Genomic DNA, 21,230 nt, shown 5'->3' with positions numbered 1-21,230 from the left:
CCATTATTTTGTTCCTGTAATGAGAAATGATAGTGTAACCAAAGCTATGTGGTTAATGTGGCTGATGCCAGGCTTCATGGTGGCCCTCCCCCTGATGTCTTTGACCTCCTTCCACTTGCCACTGTGGCCTTCTGAAACTTTATCTAGTCTGTGGAATTTTGTCTTTCTAAATGAGTGATTCTTGAGACTCAAGTGACAGAATAGTTCATGCAAATTTCAGATTGTCATTGAGATTATGGTGGACCACCATTTTGTGGAATCCATCCATCAAACAACTATTCCAAAAGCTGCAAAAGCACAAACCACATTCCCAGTGTTTGTATTGTGCCAGTCATTGTGTTCTTGGTTGTAATTACAAAGAAATGTCAAGATAGTCCTTCTTCTAAGGCAACTCTAAAATCCTATTCCCAGGGAGAACATGAAAATGACAAGGCACCTGTGACAAACATGGAGAGGGGATGGGAGAGGTTCAAGTCACTTGAGGAAAGGGGCAAGGCCATGTGCCCCAGGTTACATGTGAAAGTAGGAATGGGCCATCTAAAGAAAAGAATGAAATGCCAGGTAGAAGCTATCTATTTAAATTATTAGAGAAGGAAATCAATTGGAGTTTAAAGACAATAAGTGTGAGGTCTGGGATTTTAGGAGTTATAGGGGATAAAGAATTCATTAAGAAAATCCCTTGAGCAGCTGAATGGAGAGAAGAATTGGGTAGGAAAAATGATTGAGGAAAAGAGGCAATCAAAGGCTATCTTTTAGAGACCTTGGGAAAGAGCCTTATCTGAGGGGGTAACTGTGCGGAAGAAGATTTTGGATGCCAGTGATGTTGTGAAGGTAGAACAGACAAGTTTTGTCAATTAATTAGACATGTGCATTGATCGTTCAGGGAGAGGGAAGTCCCTGAAACTGTAAACCTAATGTCTTGGCTTGATGGTGATGATCTTGAAAGAAGTAGAGAAGCTGAGAAGAGGTTGGGTGCTTTGGATGAGGAAGGATGGAGAAATTTGTTCTAGACTTGGGGTGATTTTAATTATTTGAGATATTTATTGGTCATGAAGTTGAAATTATGTATATCAGCTATTTATGATGTGGTTTGGATCTCAGGATAGATGAAGACCTGGATCAGGATATTTGGCAATGAGTCAAATAAATGTCTTGGAAACTCTAGAACCCAAGGATGATCTACTCTCTCATCCTTTGAGAGAGTATGGATAAAAGAAAGAAAAGAGACAGAATCTTGGGCTTCAGCCAGAGTAATTTTGTACTAAAGGACATGATGGTTAGCGAGTTAAGAGGAACACTCAGGAATGATCAGGCAAGAAAAGCAGTATCAAGCATACTGAGGAACAGCAGTTGGCCAGTAGCATCAACAGCCAAAGAGAGATCAGGAAGCGGGAAAATTCAGAAGAGGCCTTTAGGTTTAACCATGAGGACATCACTGGACAACTTAGAAAAAAGCAGTTTCTTTTGAAGATGAGCATCAGGAATGTGATATCAGGGCTTTCAAAGATAGTGATAGGAGAATAGCTAGAGGCCCTGAGTAGGTCCCATGGACCACAGTAAAGGTGAGGACTATTTAAATGTGCAAGTACAGTGCTGATAATATGAAGTTGTATAGTCATGCAATCGAGGCATTGATAGCCTGCTGAACCATTGAGTTCAGCAGAAATACTGCTCTGCATCTGGAGATGGGGTATTGCATGTCAAAATGAGAAAGTAATTGAGTTCATGGCAGATGAGGTGGTCACCAATTGATAAAGTATAGTAGAGAGAAGAGAATGAGGTTGTGGCTCTCAGGTGGAGGATCTCCTCAGAAATTCTTCAATTGGCCAGGAGAAAAATGAGTTCAAGACTTTAAGGGCAGCCATAGGTGTGTTATTTTTCCTCTCAGCTTCTAATCCTCTTATGACTTTACTATAAAGCCTAGTTTCTTAAACTGAGGAGTTGTGACCCCATGGTCACATAACTGAATGTGGGGGTCACAAAATTGTCAACAATAAAAGGTTATGTATACCTATGTTATATACTTATATACCCAGGGTCACATAAACATTTCTCAGGTGAAAAGGGTTAGCAAATGAAAAAAGTTTAAGAAGCCTTGCTTTGAAGGATAAGGTACTCCATTAAGATGTCACATGACATGGGGCAGCTAGGTGGCACAGTGGATAGAACACTGGCCCTGGAGTCAGGAGTACCTGAGTTCAAATCCGGCCTCAGACACTTAATACTTACTAGCTGTGTGACCCTGGGCAAGTCACTTAACCCCAATTGCCTCAATAAAAAAAATAAAACAAAATAAAATAAAAGAAACCTTACTCTGACCTTGAGGGATTAGAGCTAAAGAAAATGGAGGTGGTGGTCTATCTGTAATCTGCCCTCCCCAGTGCATGGCTGGTCTTTGGCTAAACTGAAGAGCATCCAGAGAAGACCCTCCAGATCAAGACCTAAGAGACTCATTTCAAGGAACTCTGGGGTTTAGAGAACACTCAGAGGTTTAGAGAACTTGCCCTAGTTCTCTCTCTTTTTTTCCACAAAGTATGATTAACTTTTTTTAAACAAAGCTTAAAATAAACAATATTAAAACATTACATTTATACAATATATGTATACATAAGTGGTGAAGTTTTCCTCATGAAATGTACTGAAACATTTTAGGGGGGGGGGAAACTAACCTAGTACAGTTTCTTCAGAAGAAGAAAAGATTTCACAGGTCAAGTAGCAGAAACATTTTTTTCTGATGAAGTCCAGTTGCTTAGTTGCTGAGCTCTAAGACATTTACATAGAAGCTTTCCTTTATACACCAAGTTCTTGAATGCCATGCTTTGAGTTCTTAACATTATTTTTCTAGTAATAGTTTCCTAGATGTCACCGTATGTACACCTTCTGCCTTTTCTACTTTAAATCATTTCTCTTCCCACATCGTTCTTTTTTTATAATGTATTTTGTGAGGGGAACCCTAAATTTTTTGAACATAAATGACTTTAGTCTCTACAATTTTTAAAAAATGTACCTTAAAGGGGATATTTTCTTTGGTATTTAATAAAACTATTTTTCACATAAAATTTTACCTACTAAAATCATTGTGATAATATCCAAAGTTTTCATATAAATCAACCTGTATATTAAACAAAGCTCTAATTAAGATGTGCACAGCTGTTTGCTAAATCTGGATTTTAGAAAAACTAACCTTTTTCTTGTTTTATCTTCTTTGATTTTACCCAAAGATTATATTGATCTTCCAGAAATTCACAAAAGTTCATGTATTTTGGAGCAGAATGCTGTGGCAGGTATAATGAAAATTTCATTATCTTTTGTGGGGGGGGGCGGGGCAATGAGGGTTAAGTGACTTGTCCAGGGTCACACAGCTAGTAAGTGTCAAGTGTCTGAAGCTGGATTTGAACTCAGGTCTTCCTGAATCCAGGGATGGTGCTTTATCCACTGCACCAGCTAGCTGCTCCCTGAAAATATCATTATCTTAAAAACTTAAACAAACCTTTGTAAACAGAGTCAAGAATGTTTTTCAGGAATTAACTGAATAGCACCAATCAAATGAGTTCTTGAACTTCCAGAGCACAATTTAAAGTAGCACTCATCCAATCCAAAATGTTTCAAACAGTAACATTCCTAATTTATCAGAATGAACTTTGTTGCATGCGTCCCAAAAATGTAGCTGTGGTAAAAATTACATCTGATTACATAGTTCCTGGATCTGTACTCACTCTGGGAATGAAATATTAATGTTTCTAAACTAGTTCAGCTGTTTCTTGGACAGCTAAGATTTGAACTATGGTTCTCCCACTTCTGAATGCATTAGACTTTTAACTCATTCATGACAGTGTAATTCTGAATTGGTTAGGACAGTTACTAAAGTTGTGTTTTAGCTTTTTTAGAACTCCAAAAGAAATTGAATATTCTACTGTCAAGTAAGAACAAATACACTCAATTTACTTCCTCTTTAGTGTTTTCTGGGGGACTTTTTTTGTGCTCTTTGGGGGTGTCATAATGCCTCCATTGTACACTGGTGACAACTGTCCCAATTTGGTGAAAACTGACAAATAATTGACTTGCTCCAGCATAGCCAAGTAGTTTGTGTGTGTCTGGATATTGTGTCTGTCTTCTACACAAATCTTCTTAAAAACCTTCAGTTTCACTGGAGGACCACCCTTCACTACTCTGGCAAAAGGTACGACCCATTCTACACATTTCTGAAATGTTTTCCCAGTCTAAACCTGAAGCTTTCTTAACAACTTCAATGGAGGTAAAATGGCATAAAGCAGTCATAGACAATATTCTATACTGGAATTCTAATGAATCATTGGAGAGAACACACAAATCCAGGAGCTGGGCTATTTGAACAAATGTTTCCTGGGAATACTGAGGTAGGAATACTTTAGGAACATCTTTTAGAGCATTGACTTGAAGACATTTAGCCAGGCAATAACTGTTACTGGACAGAGCTCCCACTTTAAAACCTTTAATATAATGAGTTCCATTCCTAGGATATCATCTTCACTACAAGCACCATCAGTGACATAAGCAAATTCTTGTAATTTAGGAGCATAGATTTCCTCAAGTTTTGACTCAATTAATAATGAGGTAATACCAATGAGCTGAAGCATATTTTTGTTTTTATCTTTTGTGTCAACATAAATATATAAAAAAAAGTCTTCAGCAAGATAAAACATTTCTCTGTGAATTGTATATACTTCACATGCTCCTAAAAGCCATTCCAGAAGTACTGAACTCATCTGTGGTTCTAAGTCAGAATGTTTGTCATAAACATAATTGGTCTCCTTTTTTAACATTTTAAACCAGACATCCTTAGAACATTCCCAACTTGGGTCAGGCAGAGGTGAAGGATTTATGAGAAGGTTTTTAAACCTATAATTAGTAAATCTGGAGAAGTCACTGGTGACAGTTTCTTCCTGTGGTGTTTCAATAATAATGTAAGGAGTGATACCCCCAGATAACATAGGTGTCCAACAATTCCTAATTTCATATTGCTGTCTCTTGGCCACAGTCTCCTCTTTTTTTCCCCTTTACATCCTGAGCTGTTTCCCTTTTTTTGGCTTGAAGGAATTGCGTTTCCTGGCAAGAATCTGTTTGACGAGTCTGGGACTGCTGCTTAGCTTGCAGTCAGCTACTTCATCTTGACATTTTTTCCTGCCTGGCTGCAGATCCACTCTCCCCTAGTTCTCTTAAGGTGTTTCTATGGCCACCACATAGTGTAACTACCAGATTTCTTTCTGTTTGTCCCTAAGGAGGATAACATGGATTCAGATATAGTATTCTCCTATTAATTGATTTTTGTCTTTGTTAAAGAAAATTAAATATTCTTTGCCCAATGACAAGAATTTACTTTTTACCAAAGGATTTGTTTCTGTTGAATTGAACTTCATAGCTTGTCTCCTGAAAAATGGTTGGTCAATCTTATGGAGGTATATTTAGAGAGAAATTAATAGAGTGAGGGTACTGAGGGCATTTACTTCTAAAATCCAGTGAATATGGAAACTTACATTTTTTTCCAATGCACAATAATGCCTAGGAGCAATAGAGAGTAATGTCAATGCATTTTAAACTAACAAAACAGCAGGAGAGATAAGATCTATTGACAATTGTAGTATTTCCTCCACTCCCTTAAATGGAATTTTAATCAATAAAAATTTAATAATCCTGTGTTACATACAGGAAGAATGCCAAGCTCTGGCTTTCTTCTGAAGAACCTGTCTGCAGTAAAGCAGATGCTCTCTTTTCTTAGATTCTTGAACTGAATAAAATTAAGTGTTTGAGTGCTATGTAGGGCATCCTTGCAATCATGCATCCACTACCCCTATGGATGGGAGAACTTAAGTCCAAGGTCAGTGTTTCAGTTGGACATGCTGTGCTGTGGGCTAGAAGAGGTGGGGCCCATCCAAAGTGCAAGCTTCCATGACAATGTTCAGACTTTATATATGACTCCCTTCTCTAATCTTTGTGGTAGGTCATTTACTTAAAAAAAATAAACATTCTTATTGAAAGTTTTGAATTCCAAATTTTATCCCTTCCTCTCTCCCTTGCCTCATCCCTCCTTGAGGTGGTAAGCAATCTGATATGGGTTATACATATGCAATTATGTAAAACATTTTCATATTAGTAATTTTGTATAAATAGACTCAAATAAAAGGAAAAAATGAAAGAAAGTGAAAAATAACATGTTTTAGTCTGTGTTCATTCAATATCAGTTCTTTCTCTGGAGATGGATAGTATGCTTCATCACTAGTTCTTTAGGATCATTATATTGCTGAGATTAGCTAAGTCATTCACAGTTCTTCATCAAGCAATATTGTTGTTACTGTGTACAATGTTGTCCTGGCTCTGTTCACTTCACTATGCATCAGTTCATGTAAGTCTTTCCAGGTTTTTCTGAAATCATCCTGCTTGTCGTTTCTTATACATAATATTCCATCACATGTATATATCATAGCTTGCCTAGCCACCACAAAAAGAGGTGGTTTTCTCTCTTTTTTTTTGGAATGTCTTTGGGATATAAACCTAGCAATGTTATAGAACTTTGGGCATAGTACTAAATTGCTCTGCAGAATGGCTGTATCAATTCACAATTCCACCAACAGTGGATTAGTGATCCAGTTTTCCCACATCTCCTCTAACACCCAATATTTTCCTTTTTTGTCATATTAGCCATTCTGTTAGGTGGAATTCAAAACCTTAAATAAGAAGTTTTAAATTTGGATTTCTCTGGTCAATAGTGATCTAGAGCATTTTTTTCATTTGACTATAGATTGCTTTGAATATAACACCAAGAATATGTGAATTTTTTTGAAATTTTGAAAATAAAAATCATGTCCATATGTGCTCAGAATGTGGGAGAAGGGATGAAGCTTACAGGGGATAAGTGCCTTTCCTTTAGTAAAGTGGGACCTGCATATTATGATGCACTACAATATAAGTACTACAGAAGTCAAATTTTAGAAAACTATTTAACATACGAATGAGATATTTTCTGAATAGAAATTTGGAGAAGTATCACCTCATTGCAAAAGATGCATGCGAAAGCAAATCTGGAATGACACATATAAGTTCATGAGCATCAAAAATCTCTTCATGATGAGAGGCTGAAACCCAAGTACATGAAGGTCAAGGAATATGAAAGAAAACAGCTTTGCTGAGCCAGTGAAAGAAGTTTATTAGAAATCATAACAGACACCTCAGAGATGGTGTATTAGAACTGAGCAAGGTTGCTTGAAATGAGCTGTTGTTGGAAGAGTCTCCCTCATAAAAGGTGACATTCTGCAGTGTTTCCAAGATAGACAGGTTCTGCTGCTTCTGAGTCCCTTCCACTGCCCAGACATGTGTGCTTTGTTGGGATTCCAAGGCCCTGTTGTGGGAGCTCTCCTATGCCACCGAGATGTAGAGGCAGATGGAATGTGATGTCCTTATAAAGCCATGGAATTATCCCAAGGTGTTTTGCACAAGGATTCCATGACAGTGCCAGAGCAGGCAGTTTTTCAGTAGAAGCCACAGGAATAATATCTTCCACAGCAAGATGGGCGGCAGCAGCCATAGCCATAGCCACCACAGCCCAGGCCTCCATAGCCATAGCCACCACAGCCATAGCCATATCCGCGGTAGCTGCCACATCCACAGCCATACCCAGAGCCATAGCCATAGCCTAGGCCTCCACGGTAGCTGCCACATCCACAGCCATACCCAGAGCCATAGCCATAGCCTAGGCCTCCACGGTAGCTGCCATATCCACAGCCATAACCAGAGCCATAGCCATAGCCCAGGCCCCCATAGCAGCTGCCACAGTAGCTCATTCTGTCAAGATGGATGTTAGGGTTTCCTTTGTGTGAATGAATGTGTATGGCATCATCTTCAAGAAGACTTTTATACATTTCCATCAGGAGGTGTGGCCAATGGAAGCCAAATCTGCACAATTCCTATTTACCAAATTGCCAAGGGAAAATCACATTCTTGTCATTGTTTGGTACCTGACAACAACATTCCCCAGCTCATTAAGGCATTTCTCTCTCTCTCTCTCTCTCTCTCTCTCTCTCTCTCTCTCTCTCTCTCTCTCTCTCTCTCTCTCTCTCTCTTTGTTGTTTTTCTGAGGAGGCTCAGCCACAATCTCATTCCTGTAATGAGAAAAGATTATAGTGTGATCCAAGCCTGTGGAGCTAATGGGCTGATGCCCTACCCAGGCTCCATGGCAGCTCTCTCCCAGTAGTCATTGTGCTCCTTCCATTACACTTGCCTCCCTGGCCCTCTGAAACTTTATCTGGGCTATGGAATCTCACCTCTCTAAATCAGTTCTTCCTGAGACTCAAGTGACAGGACAGTTCACACAAATTTCAGATTGGAGTTGAGATTGGGGTGGAGTATCTCTTGATGGAATCCATCCATCCAAGGACTATTCCAAGAGCATCCAAAGCACAAACCACCTCTCCAGGGTTTACACTATGTCAGTCAGTGTACTCATGGTTGGAGTTACAAAGGAATGTCACAGAATCATCTGCTTGTACAGCTCCAAAGTTCTAAAGCCCAGGGGAATGTATAAATGCAAAGGTACCTGCCACAACCATGGAGAGTTGATAGGAGAAGATCACAGAGGCAGAGGCACAAGGTACTTGGGCAAAGGAGCAAGGCCACATGCCCTTGGCTGGTTTCCAACTGAGAATATAATGGACCCAAGAAAGTCAGAGGGGAAGGAAAGAGAGAGGAAAGGATTCTGGGCAGGTAGCACAGCCATTCACTGCAAAGGAAAGCAGAAGGCATATGTATGACATTGTCTTATTGAAAGACGTTGTGGGCGCAGTGAGGTGGTACAGTGGATAAAGCAATGGCTTTGGTTTCAGGAGGACCTGAGTTCAAATCCGGTCTCAGACTCTTGACACATTACTAGCTGTGTGACCCTGGCAAGTCACTTAACCCTCATTGCCCTATAAAAAAAGGAAAAAAAATAAAGAAGTTGGGCAAGGCTATAACATGTGGTGAGGGAAATAAAGAGTATTGATACTGCAAAGGTGTGTATAAGTCAGCTGAAGAAGAGAGTGAAATGCCAGACAGAAGCTTTCAATTAAAATAATCCCAGAAAGAAAAGTATCTTGAGTTTAAGACAACATGTGTGGGACCTGAGACTTTGGGGAGTCATAGTGGACCAGGATTCAGAAGAAGGCCTTTGCAAAATCCATTGTGCAGCTGATTGGAGAGATGATCTGGGTAGGCAAGCTATTGAATCAACACCAAAGACTCTTTTGGCAAGGTTCTGTGAGCACCTAGTCTAAGGTGGGAACTATGTGATTAGAAAGAAGTGTTTGGAGGCCAGTGATTCTGTGAAGTGTGGGAATTTATTGTGATTTGGGTACCCTACCTTTGGGCTGAGATTAAAAAGCCTTAGGCCCTCAGGCTTTTTCTCTGTGTGAGACAGGCTGGAGCTCCTCCCCCCTCTGCTTCAGAGGCAGAGCTGAGAAACCAGTGGGCCTTGGAGCCTTACGGGGAGCTGGCCGGGCTGGATGGCTGTGAAAAGCCCCAGCTCCCTCTGCCATGAGGGGATCTTCCCAGAGATCCCAGGCTTGCCCCTGCCAGCCCCTGGCACAGCCCTGCAGAGGCCCTGGATGTGTGTGTGTGTGTGTGTGTGTGTGTGCATATGTGTGTGTGTGTGCGCATGTGTGTGTGTGTGTGGGGGGGAGGCATGGCCCTCTAGAGCCCTGTTCTTGGTATGCAAGGGCCCCTCCAGACTCTAGCCATGGCCCTAGGGTGGCTAACCAATTAGCTTGATGTGGGGTGGGGCTTGGCCCCAGGGTTCCCAAGAAGAGAAGCCTTTTATATACTGGGGGAAGTTAGATGGTCAGAGGGGATGCTAGAAGAAGTTCTATTGGTACAGAGGAGGCTAAGGGGACACAGAGAGGACTAAGGAAACAGTAGGGAGAAGAGGAGGATGCTAAGGAGACACACGGAAGGATGCCAGAGAAAAGGTACAGAAAGAGAGGGGGGTTGCAGTAAGATGGTGAAGGAAGATGTTACAGAGACACTTAGAAGTCATATTTTACTTTCGTTGCTTTTATCCCTAAGTTTATTCACCTAAATAAATCCTTTGGTGTTAAATGGAAAGAGACTGCTTATCAATTTGGGAGAAGAAGTTGTGAGAATTTTGTAATGGCCCTAACAGACTGGCTTAGGCAATTAATAGCAGTCAGATAGCCATCCAGTCAAAAGTACACAGATATAGGCTCATGAGTTAAAATAATTCTTACATTTGAATGGCAACCATGAAGGGACTTACGGCCCAGATATAATTTTTCATAAAGGCCACAGTAACAAGTATTTCAGATTAGAGTTGTTAATTTTTTTTTCAGAGAAGGTAGAGTAGACAAGTTTCGTCAACTAATGAGATAGTTGCATTAATAGTTCAGAGTCAGGGAAGTTCCTAAGACTTTTTTTTTTTTTGCAGGACAATGAGGGATAATGACTTGCCCAGGGTCACACAGCTAGTAAGTGTTAAGTGTCTGAGACTGGATTTGAACTCAGGTCCTCCTGAATCCAGGGCTGATGCTCTATCCACTGCATCACCTAGCAGCCTGGTATGTATTGAGTATTGATGATGTCAGTCTGGATCTTAGGAGAGATGCAGGTATGGTTCTGCACATGTGACAGTGAGTAGCTGAGAGGTCTTGGAAACTCCAGCACATAAGTGGGATATGCTCTCTCATCCTTTGAGAGATCATGGGTAAAAGAAAGAAAAGAGAAGAACCATGGGCTTCTGCCATAAGTCATTTTGCATGAAAGGACAAGATGGTGAGCTATTTAAGTTGAACAAGAGGCAACAATCATGGAGGAAGAGCAGTGTCAAACACACCAGGAGCAGCAATTGGCCAGCAGTGTCAAAAGCCAAAGAGAGCTCAAGAAGCAGGAAGATTCAGAAGAGCCCCTTAGATATAGCTATGAGGACCTCACTGGACAACTTGGAAAGAACAATTTCTCTTACAGGTGAGGGTCAGGAATGTGATGCTTAGGGCTTTCAAAGACAGTGAAACAAGAACAACTAGAGACTCTGAGTGGGCCCAAAGGACCATAATAAAGGCAAGGACTATTTAAATGTGGAAGTACAGCTCTGATAATACCAGGTTGGGTAGAATCATGCAATATGGGAATAGATAGACAGCCCACTGAGCCAGTGATTTAGGAGAAATGGTGATGTGGAACTGGAGATGGGGCATTGTATGTCAAAAGGAGAAAATAACTGAGCCCATGGCAAATGAGGTGGTCACCATTTGGGAAAGTGTGGTTGAGAGAAGAGAAAGAGACTTTTGCCCTCTGAACACTGCTCAGAAATTCTTCAATTGACCACGAGAAAAATGAACTCAAGACTGTCAGGGCAGCCTTGGGGGCGTTATCTCTTTTCTCACTTTCCAATCCTCTTACAACTACATTCTAAAGGGTAAGGGTAACCTCAAAAGATGTCACATGACAACCAAAAATCCTACTGTGACTATGAGATTTCATGATGAGGAATACAAGGGATTAGCACTAAGGAAAATGGAGGCAATGGTCTGTCTATAACCTGCACTCCTCAGTGTGCATGACTGGTCTATGACTAAGCTGAGGAGAATCCAGAGGAGTCCAGACTACATGATAGAAGGCCCTCTAGCTCAAGACCTAAGAGACTCATTTCAAGGAACTTGGACTCTTGGGTTTAGAGGTCACTCAGGGACTTGTCCTAGCTCTCTTAAGGTGTTTCTATGGCCACCATATAGTTCAAGTACAAGATCTCTTCTGTTTGTCCTTAAGGAGAATAACATGGATTCACAGATAGCATTATCCCCATCAACTGATGTTTGTCTGTGCTAAAGAGAATGAAATATTCTTTGCCCCATGAGATGTGTCTAAGGGAGAATTTACCTTTTTATGGCCATTTACCATGGCCGTCAATCTTTTTGAGGCATGTTTAGGGAGAACTCGATAGAGTGAGGCATTGTCCTCTGAAATACAGTGGATGTAGTAGAGATACAGAAACTTAAATGCCTTTTTTTCAATGAAAAATAATGCTTAGGAACAATATATAATAATGAAAATGCTTTTTAAACTAACAAACAGCAGGTCAGATAGGTCACTGTTACTGGACATTATAGGATTTGCTCTACTCCCTGAAGTAGAATTTGAATCAAAAAAAATTTAGTAAACACCTATTATGTGTCAGAGTGCCAAACTCTTGCTTTCTTCTTAAGGACCCATTTGAGGGACATGATTTTGGGGACAGCCTGACATGTGCAGCTGAGGAATCCAAAGGTGGGTATCCAGGCTGTTTTCTTTCCCAGGGTGTTTGAGTTGATAAGAGCATGTAAGTGTTTGGGTATTGTCCACAACTTCCTTACAACCATGGGCTCACTAATTATTTGGAGGGAGAGCCTCAGTTCATGGTCAGTGTTTAAGTTGGATAGGCTGGGAAGTTGGCTGGAAGCAATGAGGTCCACCCAACACAGAAGGTGCATGACAATGTTCATAGTTTGGAAATAACTCTCTTCTGTAATATTTGGGGTATGCCATCTACTTGTTCTGTGCTCCAAATCTTCAGATTCCTTGATGGTGGAAGACAGCAAGGCAAGGGATTTGATTTTCAGCAATTTTCCACTAGTGTCTGAATCACTGTCACCCTCTTTGAGAATTTCTTGGCCAAGAAAATAAAATAATTTGCCATTTTCTTCTCCAGGTGATATACATATATGGAAACTATGGCAACCAGGGCTAAGTGACTTATGCAGGGTCTGTCTAGTGACAGATTGAAACTCTGAAAAGATGAGTCTTCCTGACTCCAGGTCTGGCACTCAATCCACTGCTCTACCCAGCTTTCCCAGACAAGGGATTGTGAAGACAATTCTGGAATCATCCAGGACACTTTGCATGTGGAAGTCATGGGCCACAAAAGTGACACCATGAGCATGTAAATCTTTTTGAAACCATGAAGATAAAATCACTGCCCATTTATGTTCAGAATGTGGGAGAAGGGATGCAGTTATAAGGGACAAATACCTTCCCTTCAGTAAAGTGGGACCTGGGCATTATAATGGACTAAAATGTGAGTACTGTGAAAGTCAAATGTTAGAAAGACATTTAACATGGAAATAATATGTTTCCTGACCAGAAAATCCTGATCACCTAATTGCAAAGATGCACTGGAAAACAAATCTTCTTCAATAACAATGATTAGTACATCAAGGTTGAAAATCTCTTCATGATGAGAAGCTAAAACACTCAAGGAGGATAGGTAAAAACAGTTTTGCTAAACCAGTGAAACAAATTTATTAGAAAATCATAATCAGCACCCAGTCATGGTGTAACAGAGTTGAACAAACTTGCTGGAAATGGATTTTTGTTGAAGCCAACTCCCTCATGATAGATGAGATTCTGGATCATTTCCCAGAAGAACGGGTCCTGCTGCTTCACAATCCTGGCCATTTCCTTTCCCTGAGTGCTCCTTGGTGATTCCATGGTCTTGTTGTGGTAGCTTTGCTATACTACCCAGCTGTAGAGGCAGATGGAATGTGATGTCCTTATAAAGCCATGGAATTATCCCAAGGTATTTTGCACAAGGATTCCTTGATAATGCCATAGCAGGCAGTTTTTCAGTAGAAGCCACAGGAATAATATCTTCCACAGCAAGATGGGCGGCAGCAGCCATAGCCATAGCCACCACAGCCCAGGCCTCCATAGCCATAGCCACCACAGCCATAGCCATATCCGCGGTAGCTGCCACATCCACAGCCATACCCAGAGCCATAGCCATAGCCTAGGCCTCCACGGTAGCTGCCACATCCACAGCCATACCCAGAGCCATAGCCATAGCCTAGGCCTCCACAGTAGCTGCCACATCCACAGCCATACCCAGAGCCATAGCCATAGCCCAGGCCCCCATAGCAGCTGCCACAGTAGCTCATTCTGTCAAGATGGATGTTAGGGTTTCCTTTGTGTGAATGAATGTGTATGGCATCATCTTCAAGAAGACTTTTATACATTTCCATCAGGAGGTGTGGCCAATGGAAGCCAAATCTGCACAATTCCTATTTACCAAATTGCCAAGGGAAAATCACATTCTTGTCATTGTTTGGTACCTGACAACAACATTCCCCAGCTCATTAAGGTGTTTTCTCTCTCTCTCTCCCTCTCTCCCTCTCTCTCTCTCTCTCTCTCTCTCTCTCTCTCTCTCTCTCTCTCTCTCTCTCTCTCTCTCTCTCTCCACTCCCCCCCTCTCTCTTTGTTGTTTTTCTGGGAAGGCTCAGCCACAATCTCATTCCTGTAATGAGAAAAGATTATAGTGTGATCCAAGCCTGTGGAGCTAATGGGCTGATGCCCTACCCAGGCTCCATGGCAGCTCTCTCCCAGTAGTCATTGTGCTCCTTCCATTACACTTGCCTCCCTGGCCCTCTGAAACTTTATCTGGGCTATGGAATCTCACCTCTCTAAATCAGTTCTTCCTGAGACTCAAGTGACAGGACAGTTCACACAAATTTCAGATTGGAGTTGAGATTGGGGTGGAGTATCTCTTGATGGAATCCATCCATCCAAGGACTATTCCAAGAGCATCCAAAGCACAAACCACCTCCCCAGTGTTTACACTGTGTCAGCCACTGTGCTTATGGTTGGAGTTACAAAGGAATGTCACAGAATCATCTGCTTGCACAGCTCCAAAGTTCTAAGCCCCAGGGGAACGTGTAAATGCAAAGGTACCTGCCACAACCATGGAGAGTTGATTGGAGAAGATCACAGAGCCAGAGGCACAAGGTACTTGGGCAAAGGAGCAAGGCCATATGCCCTTGGCTGGTTTCCAACTGAGAATATAATGGACCCAAGAAAGTCAGAGGGGAAGGAAAAAGAGAGGAAAGGTTTCTGGGCAGGTAGCACAGCCATTCAGTGCAAAGGAAAGCTGAAGGCATATGCAGTGCATTGTCTTATTGAAAGAAGTTGGGCAAGAGCATAAAATGTGGTGAGGGAAGGAAAGTATATTGATACTGCAAAGGTGGGTGTAGGCCACCTAAAGAAGAGGGTGAAATGCCAGACAGAAGCTTTCAATTAAAATAATCCCAGAAAGAAAAGTATCTTGAGTTTAAGACACCATGTGTGGGACCTGATACCTTGGGGAGTCATAGTGGACCAGGATTCAGAAGAAGGCTTTTGCAAAATCCATTGTGCAGCTGATTGGAGAGAAGATCTGGGTAGGCAAGCTATTGAATCAAGACCAGTGAAAGACTTTTTTGGCAAGGTTCTGTGAGCACCTAGTCTAAGGTGGGAACTATGTGATTAGAAAGAAGTTTTTGTATGTCAGTGATTTTGTGAAGGTAGAATAGACAAGTTTAGTCAACTAATTAGAAAGCTGCATTAATAGTGTAGAGTCAGGGAAGTTGCTAAGACTTTTTTTTCCAGGACAATGAAGGTTAAGTGACTTGCCTAGGGTCACACAGCTAGTTTCAAGTGTCTGAGGTCAGATTTTACCTCAGGTACTCCTGAATCCAGGGCTGGTGCTTTACCTACTTCACCACATAGCTGCCCCAAGACTTTAAACCTGAGACTTTTGCTTAATGTTGGTGCTCTTCAAAGGAATAGAGAAATTGGGAAGACGTAGGGTGCTTTGGAAGAGACAGGATGATCTGATCTAGACTTGGAGTCATTTGAGATGTCTAAGGGTCATCAAGTTCAAATTGTGTATATTGATTATTGATGTCAGTATAGATCTTAGGAGAGATGCAGGTATGGTTCTGCACATGTGACAGTGGGTAGCTGAGAGGTCTTGGAAACTCCAGCACATAAGTGGGATATGCTCTCTCATCCTTTGAGAGATCATGGGTAAAAGAAAGAAAAGAGAAGAACCATGGGCTTCTGCCATAAGTCATTTTGCATGAAAGGACAAGATGGTGAGCTATTTAAGTTGAACAAGAGGCAACAATCATGGAGGAAGAGCAGTGTCAAACACACCAGGAGCAGCAATTGGCCAGCAGTGTCAAAAGCCAAAGAGAGCTCAAGAAGCAGGAAGATTCAGAAGAGCCCCTTAGATATAGCTATGAGGACCTCACTGGACAACTTGGAAAGAACAATTTCTCTTACAGGTGAGGGTCAGGAATGTGATGCTTAGGGCTTTCAAAGACAGTGAAACAAGAACAACTAGAGACTCTGAGTAGGCCCAAAGGACCATAATAAAGGCAAGGACTATTTAAATGTGGAAGTACAGCTCTGATAATACCAGGTTGGGTAGAATCATGCAATATGGGAATAGATAGACAGCCCACTGAGCCAGTGATTTAGGAGAAATGGTGATGTGGAACTGGAGATGGGGCATTGTATGTCAAAAGGAGAAAATAACTGAGCCCATGGCAAATGAGGTGGTCACCATTTGGGAAAGTGTGGTTGAGAGAAGAGAAAGAGACTTTTGCCCTCTGAACACTGCTCAGAAATTCTTCAATTGACCACGAGAAAAATGAACTCAAGACTGTCAGGGCAGCCTTGGGGGCGTTATCTCTTTTCTCACTTTCCAATCCTCTTACAACTACATTCTAAAGGGTAAGGGTAACCTCAAAAGATGTCACATGACAACCAAAAATCCTACTGTGACTATGAGATTTCATGATGAGGAATACAAGGGATTAGCACTAAGGAAAATGGAGGCAATGGTCTGTCTATAACCTGCACTCCTCAGTGTGCATGACTGGTCTATGACTAAGCTGAGGAGAATCCAGAGGAGTCCAGACTACATGATAGAAGGCCCTCTAGCTCAAGACCTAAGAGACTCATTTCAAGGAACTTGGACTCTTGGGTTTAGAGGTCACTCAGGGACTTGTCCTAGCTCTCTTAAGGTGTTTCTATGGCCACCATATAGTTCAAGTACAAGATCTCTTCTGTTTGTCCTTAAGGAGAATAACATGGATTCACAGATAGCATTATCCCCATCAACTGATGTTTGTCTGTGCTAAAGAGAATGAAATATTCTTTGCCCCATGAGATGTGTCTAAGGGAGAATTTACCTTTTTATGGCCATTTACCATGGCCGTCAATCTTTTTGAGGCATGTTTAGGGAGAACTCGATAGAGTGAGGCATTGTCCTCTGAAATACAGTGGATGTAGTAGAGATACAGAAACTTAAATGCCTTTTTTTCAATGAAAAATAATGCTTAGGAACAATATATAATAATGAAAATGCTTTTTAAACTAACAAACAGCAGGTCAGATAGGTCACTGTTACTGGACATTATAGGATTTGCTCTACTCCCTGAAGTAGAATTTGAATCAAAAAAAATTTAGTAAACACCTATTATGTGTCAGAGTGCCAAACTCTTGCTTTCTTCTTAAGGACCCATTTGAGGGACATGATTTTGGGGACAGCCTGACATGTGCAGCTGAGGAATCCAAAGGTGGGTATCCAGGCTGCTTTCTTTCCCAGGGTGTTTGAGTTGATAAGAGCATGTAAGTGTTTGGGTATTGTCCACAACTTCCTTACAACCATGGGCTCACTAATTATTTGGAGGGAGAGCCTCAGTTCATGGTCAGTGTTTAAGTTGGATAGGCTGGGAAGTTGGCTGGAAGCAATGAGGTCCACCCAACACAGAAGGTGCATGACAATGTTCATAGTTTGGAAATAACTCTCTTCTGTAATATTTGGGGTATGCCATCTACTTGTTCTGTGCTCCAAATCTTCAGATTCCTTGATGGTGGAAGACAGCAAGGCAAGGGATTTGATTTTCAGCAATTTTCCACTAGTGTCTGAATCACTGTCACCCTCTTTGAGAATTTCTTGGCCAAGAAAATAAAATAATTTGCCATTTTCTTCTCCAGGTGATATACATATATGGAAACTATGGCAACCAGGGCTAAGTGACTTATGCAGGGTCTGTCTAGTGACAGATTGAAACTCTGAAAAGATGAGTCTTCCTGACTCCAGGTCTGGCACTCAATCCACTGCTCTACCCAGCTTTCCCAGACAAGGGATTGTGAAGACAATTCTGGAATCATCCAGGACACCTTGCATGTGGAAGTCATGGGCCACAAAAGTGACACCATGAGCATGTAAATCTTTTTGAAACCATGAAGATAAAATCACTGCCCATTTATGTTCAGAATGTGGGAGAAGGGATGCAGTTATAAGGGACAAATACCTTCCCTTCAGTAAAGTGGGACCTGGGCATTATAATGGACTAAAATGTGAGTACTGTGAAAGTCAAATGTTAGAAAGACATTTAACATGGAAATAATATGCTTCCTGACCAGAAAATCCTGATCACCTAATTGCAAAAGATGCAAGATAAGTACCTCAAGGTTGAAAATCTCTCCATGATGAGAGGCTAAAACACAAGTCTAGGGAGTTCAAGGAGGCCAGGTAAAAACAGTTTTGCTAAACCAGTGAAACAAATTTATTAGAAAATCATAATTAGCACCCAACCATGGTGTATCAGAGTTGAACACACTTGCTGGAAATGGATTTTTGTTGAAGCCATCTCCCTCATGATAGGTGAGATTCTGGATCATTTCCCAGAAGAACGGGTCCTGCTGCTTCACAATCCTGGCCATTTCCTTTCCCTGAGTGCTCCTTGGTGATTCCATGGCCTTGTTGTGGTAGCTTTGCTATACTACCCAGCTGTAGAGGCAGATGGAATGTGATGTCCTTATAAAGCCATGGAATTATCCCAAGGTATTTTGCACAAGGATTCCATGACAGTGCCAGAGCAGGCAGTTTTTCAGTAGAAGCCACAGGAATAATATCTTCCATAGCAAGATGGGCGGCAGCAGCCATAGCCATAGCCACCACAGCCATAGCCATATCCGCGGTAGCTGCCACATCCACAGCCATACCCAGAGCCATAGCCATAGCCTAGGCCACCACGGTAGCTGCCACATCCACAGCCATACCCAGAGCCATAGCCATAGCCCAGGCCCCCATAGCAGCTGCCACAGTAGCTCATTCTGTCAAGATGGATGTTAGGGTTTCCTTTGTGTGAATGAATGTGTATGGCATCATCTTCAAGAAGACTTTTATACATTTCCATCAGGAGGTGTGGCCAATGGAAGCCAAATCTGCACAATTCCTATTTACCAAATTGCCAAGGGAAAATCACATTCTTGTCATTGTTTGGTACCTGACAACAACATTCCCCAGCTCATTAAGGTGTTTTCTCTCTCTCTCTCTCTCTCTCTCTCTCTCTCTCTCTCTCTCTCTCTCTCTCTCTCTCTCTCTCTCTCTCTCTCTCTCCACCCCCCCCTCTCTTTGTTGTTTTTCTGGGAAGGCTCAGCCACAATCTCATTCCTGTAATGAGAAAAGATTATAGTGTAATCCAAGCCTATGGAGCTAATGGGCTGATGCCCTACCTAGGCTCCATGGCAGCTCTCTCCCAGTAGTCATTGTGCTCCTTCCATTACACTTGCCTCCCTGGCCCTCTGAAACTTCATCTGGGCTATGGAATTTGACCTCTCTAAATCAGTTCTTCCTGAGACTCAAGTGACAGGACAGTTCACACAAATTTCAGATTGGAGTTGAGATTGGGGTGGAGTATCTCTTGATGGAATCCATCCATTCAACGACTATTCCAAGAGCATCCAAAGCACAAACCACCTCTCCAGGGTTTACACTGTGTCAGCCACTGTGCTCATGGTTGGAGTTACAAAGCAATGTCACAGAATCATCTGCTTGCACAGCTCCAAAGTTCTAAGGCCCAGGGGAATGTGTAAATGCAAAGGTACCTGCCACAACCATGTAGAGTTGATAGGAGACCTCAGATGCAGAGGCACAAGGTACTTGGGCAAAGGATCAAGGCCATATGCCCTTGGCTGGTTTCCAACTGAGAATATAATGGACCCAAGAAAGTCAGAGGGGAAGGAAAGAGAGAGGAAAGGATTCTGGGCAGGTAGCACAGCCATTCAGTGCAAAGGAAAGCAGAAGGCATATGCAGTGCATTGTCTTATTGAAATAAGTTGGGGGAGCAGCTAAGTGGTACTGTGGATAAAACACTGGCCTTGGATTCAGGAGGGCCTGAGTTCAAATCCGGTCTCAGACACTTGACACTTTACTAGCTGTGTGACCCTGGGCAAGTCACTTAACCCTCATTGCCCTGTAAAAAATATGGGAAAAAAAAACGAAAAAAAATAAAGAAGTTGGGCAAGGCCATAAAATGTGGTGAGGGAAATAAAGTGTATTGATACTGCAAAGGTGGGTATAGGCCAGCTAAACAAGAGGGTGAAATGCCTTATGGAAGCTTCCAATTTAAATCATCACTGAAAGAAAAGTATCTTGAATTTAAGACAGCATGTGTGGGACCTGAGACTTTTGGGAGTTATAATGGACCAGGATTCAGAAGAAGGCCTTTGCAAAATCCATTGTGCAGCTGATTGGAGAGATGATCTGGGTGGGCAAGCTATTGAATCAAGACCAATTAAAGACTCTTTTGGCGAGGTTCTGTGAGCACCTAGTCCAAGGTGGGAACTATGTGAGTAGAAAGAATTTTTGGATGCCAGTAATGCTGTGAAGGTATGACAGACAACTTTAGTCAACTAATCAGATATTTACATTGATAGTGTTGGGTCAGGGAAGTCCTTGAGTATATACCTACGGTCTTGGTTTAATGTTTGTGCTCCTGAAAGAGTAGAGAAGTTGAGAAGAGTTGGGGTGCTTTGGATGATACAGGATGAGGAAATATCTTTTCAATTTGGGGTGATTTGAGAGATTTATTGGTTATCAAGTTGAAATTATTTATATTGAATATTGATAATGTGGGTCTGAATTTTAACAGAGATGCCATTATGGATCTAGACATTTGGCAGTGAGTGACCAAAGGAATGTCTTGGAAATCCTAGAACCTAAGAAATCTCTACTCTCGTCATTCAAAAGAGCATAACTGAGAGATATAAAAGAGACAAAACCTCAGGCTTCAGCCAGAGTTATTTTTCATGAAAGGACAAAATGGCAAATTATTTAAGATGAACACGAAGGAGCATTCAGGCTGAAAGAGCATGCACACTTGGAAGAACAATTGCCTAGTAGTGTCAAAAGCCAAGGAGAGTTCAAGAAGCAGGAAGATTCAGAAGAGGTCTTTAGATTTAGTCATGAGGACATCACTGGACAATTTGGAGGGAGCAGCTTCTCTTGAGGTGAGGGTCAGGAATGTGATTTTCACGGTTTTCAAAGAAAGTGAAATGAGAACAACTAGACATTCTGAGTAATACCCCAGCATTGCAGTAGAAGCAAGGACTATTTAAATGTGGAA

At 41.7% G+C, this 21,230-nt stretch overlaps 2 protein-coding genes and 1 pseudogene across 4 annotated transcripts; all 3 read right to left on the bottom strand.

Moving 5' to 3' along the window:
* Window positions 1-3,941: 3,941 nt before the first annotated feature.
* Window positions 3,942-5,154, bottom strand: LOC122747438 (annotated as a pseudogene).
* Window positions 5,155-7,502: 2,348 nt separating this feature from the next.
* Window positions 7,503-7,814, bottom strand: LOC122745957 (keratin-associated protein 19-7-like). Of its 2 annotated transcripts, XM_043991421.1 has the most exons (2): window positions 7,754-7,814; window positions 7,503-7,672 (listed from the first exon to the last, which is right to left on the bottom strand). In XM_043991421.1, the coding sequence occupies exons 1-2, from the start codon at window positions 7,812-7,814 to the stop codon at window positions 7,503-7,505; spliced, it is 231 nt and encodes a 76-aa protein (XP_043847356.1). The 2 variants fall into 2 exon arrangements, with proteins under 2 accessions (XP_043847356.1, XP_043847355.1); XM_043991420.1 differs by having other exon boundaries at window positions 7,503-7,814.
* Window positions 7,815-13,616: 5,802 nt separating this feature from the next.
* Window positions 13,617-13,929, bottom strand: LOC122746064 (keratin-associated protein 19-7-like). Of its 2 annotated transcripts, XM_043991538.1 has the most exons (2): window positions 13,868-13,928; window positions 13,617-13,786 (listed from the first exon to the last, which is right to left on the bottom strand). In XM_043991538.1, exons 1-2 carry the CDS (start codon window positions 13,926-13,928, stop codon window positions 13,617-13,619), a joined length of 231 nt encoding a protein of 76 aa, XP_043847473.1. The 2 variants fall into 2 exon arrangements, with proteins under 2 accessions (XP_043847473.1, XP_043847472.1); XM_043991537.1 differs by having other exon boundaries at window positions 13,617-13,929.
* Between the last annotated feature and the right edge of the window lie 7,301 nt (window positions 13,930-21,230).

This window comes from Dromiciops gliroides, chromosome 3 (assembly GCF_019393635.1).
Source record: "Dromiciops gliroides isolate mDroGli1 chromosome 3, mDroGli1.pri, whole genome shotgun sequence".
NCBI classification, from domain to species: Eukaryota; Metazoa; Chordata; class Mammalia; order Microbiotheria; family Microbiotheriidae; genus Dromiciops; species Dromiciops gliroides.
This window is presented reverse-complemented; position numbering and strand designations above follow the sequence as displayed.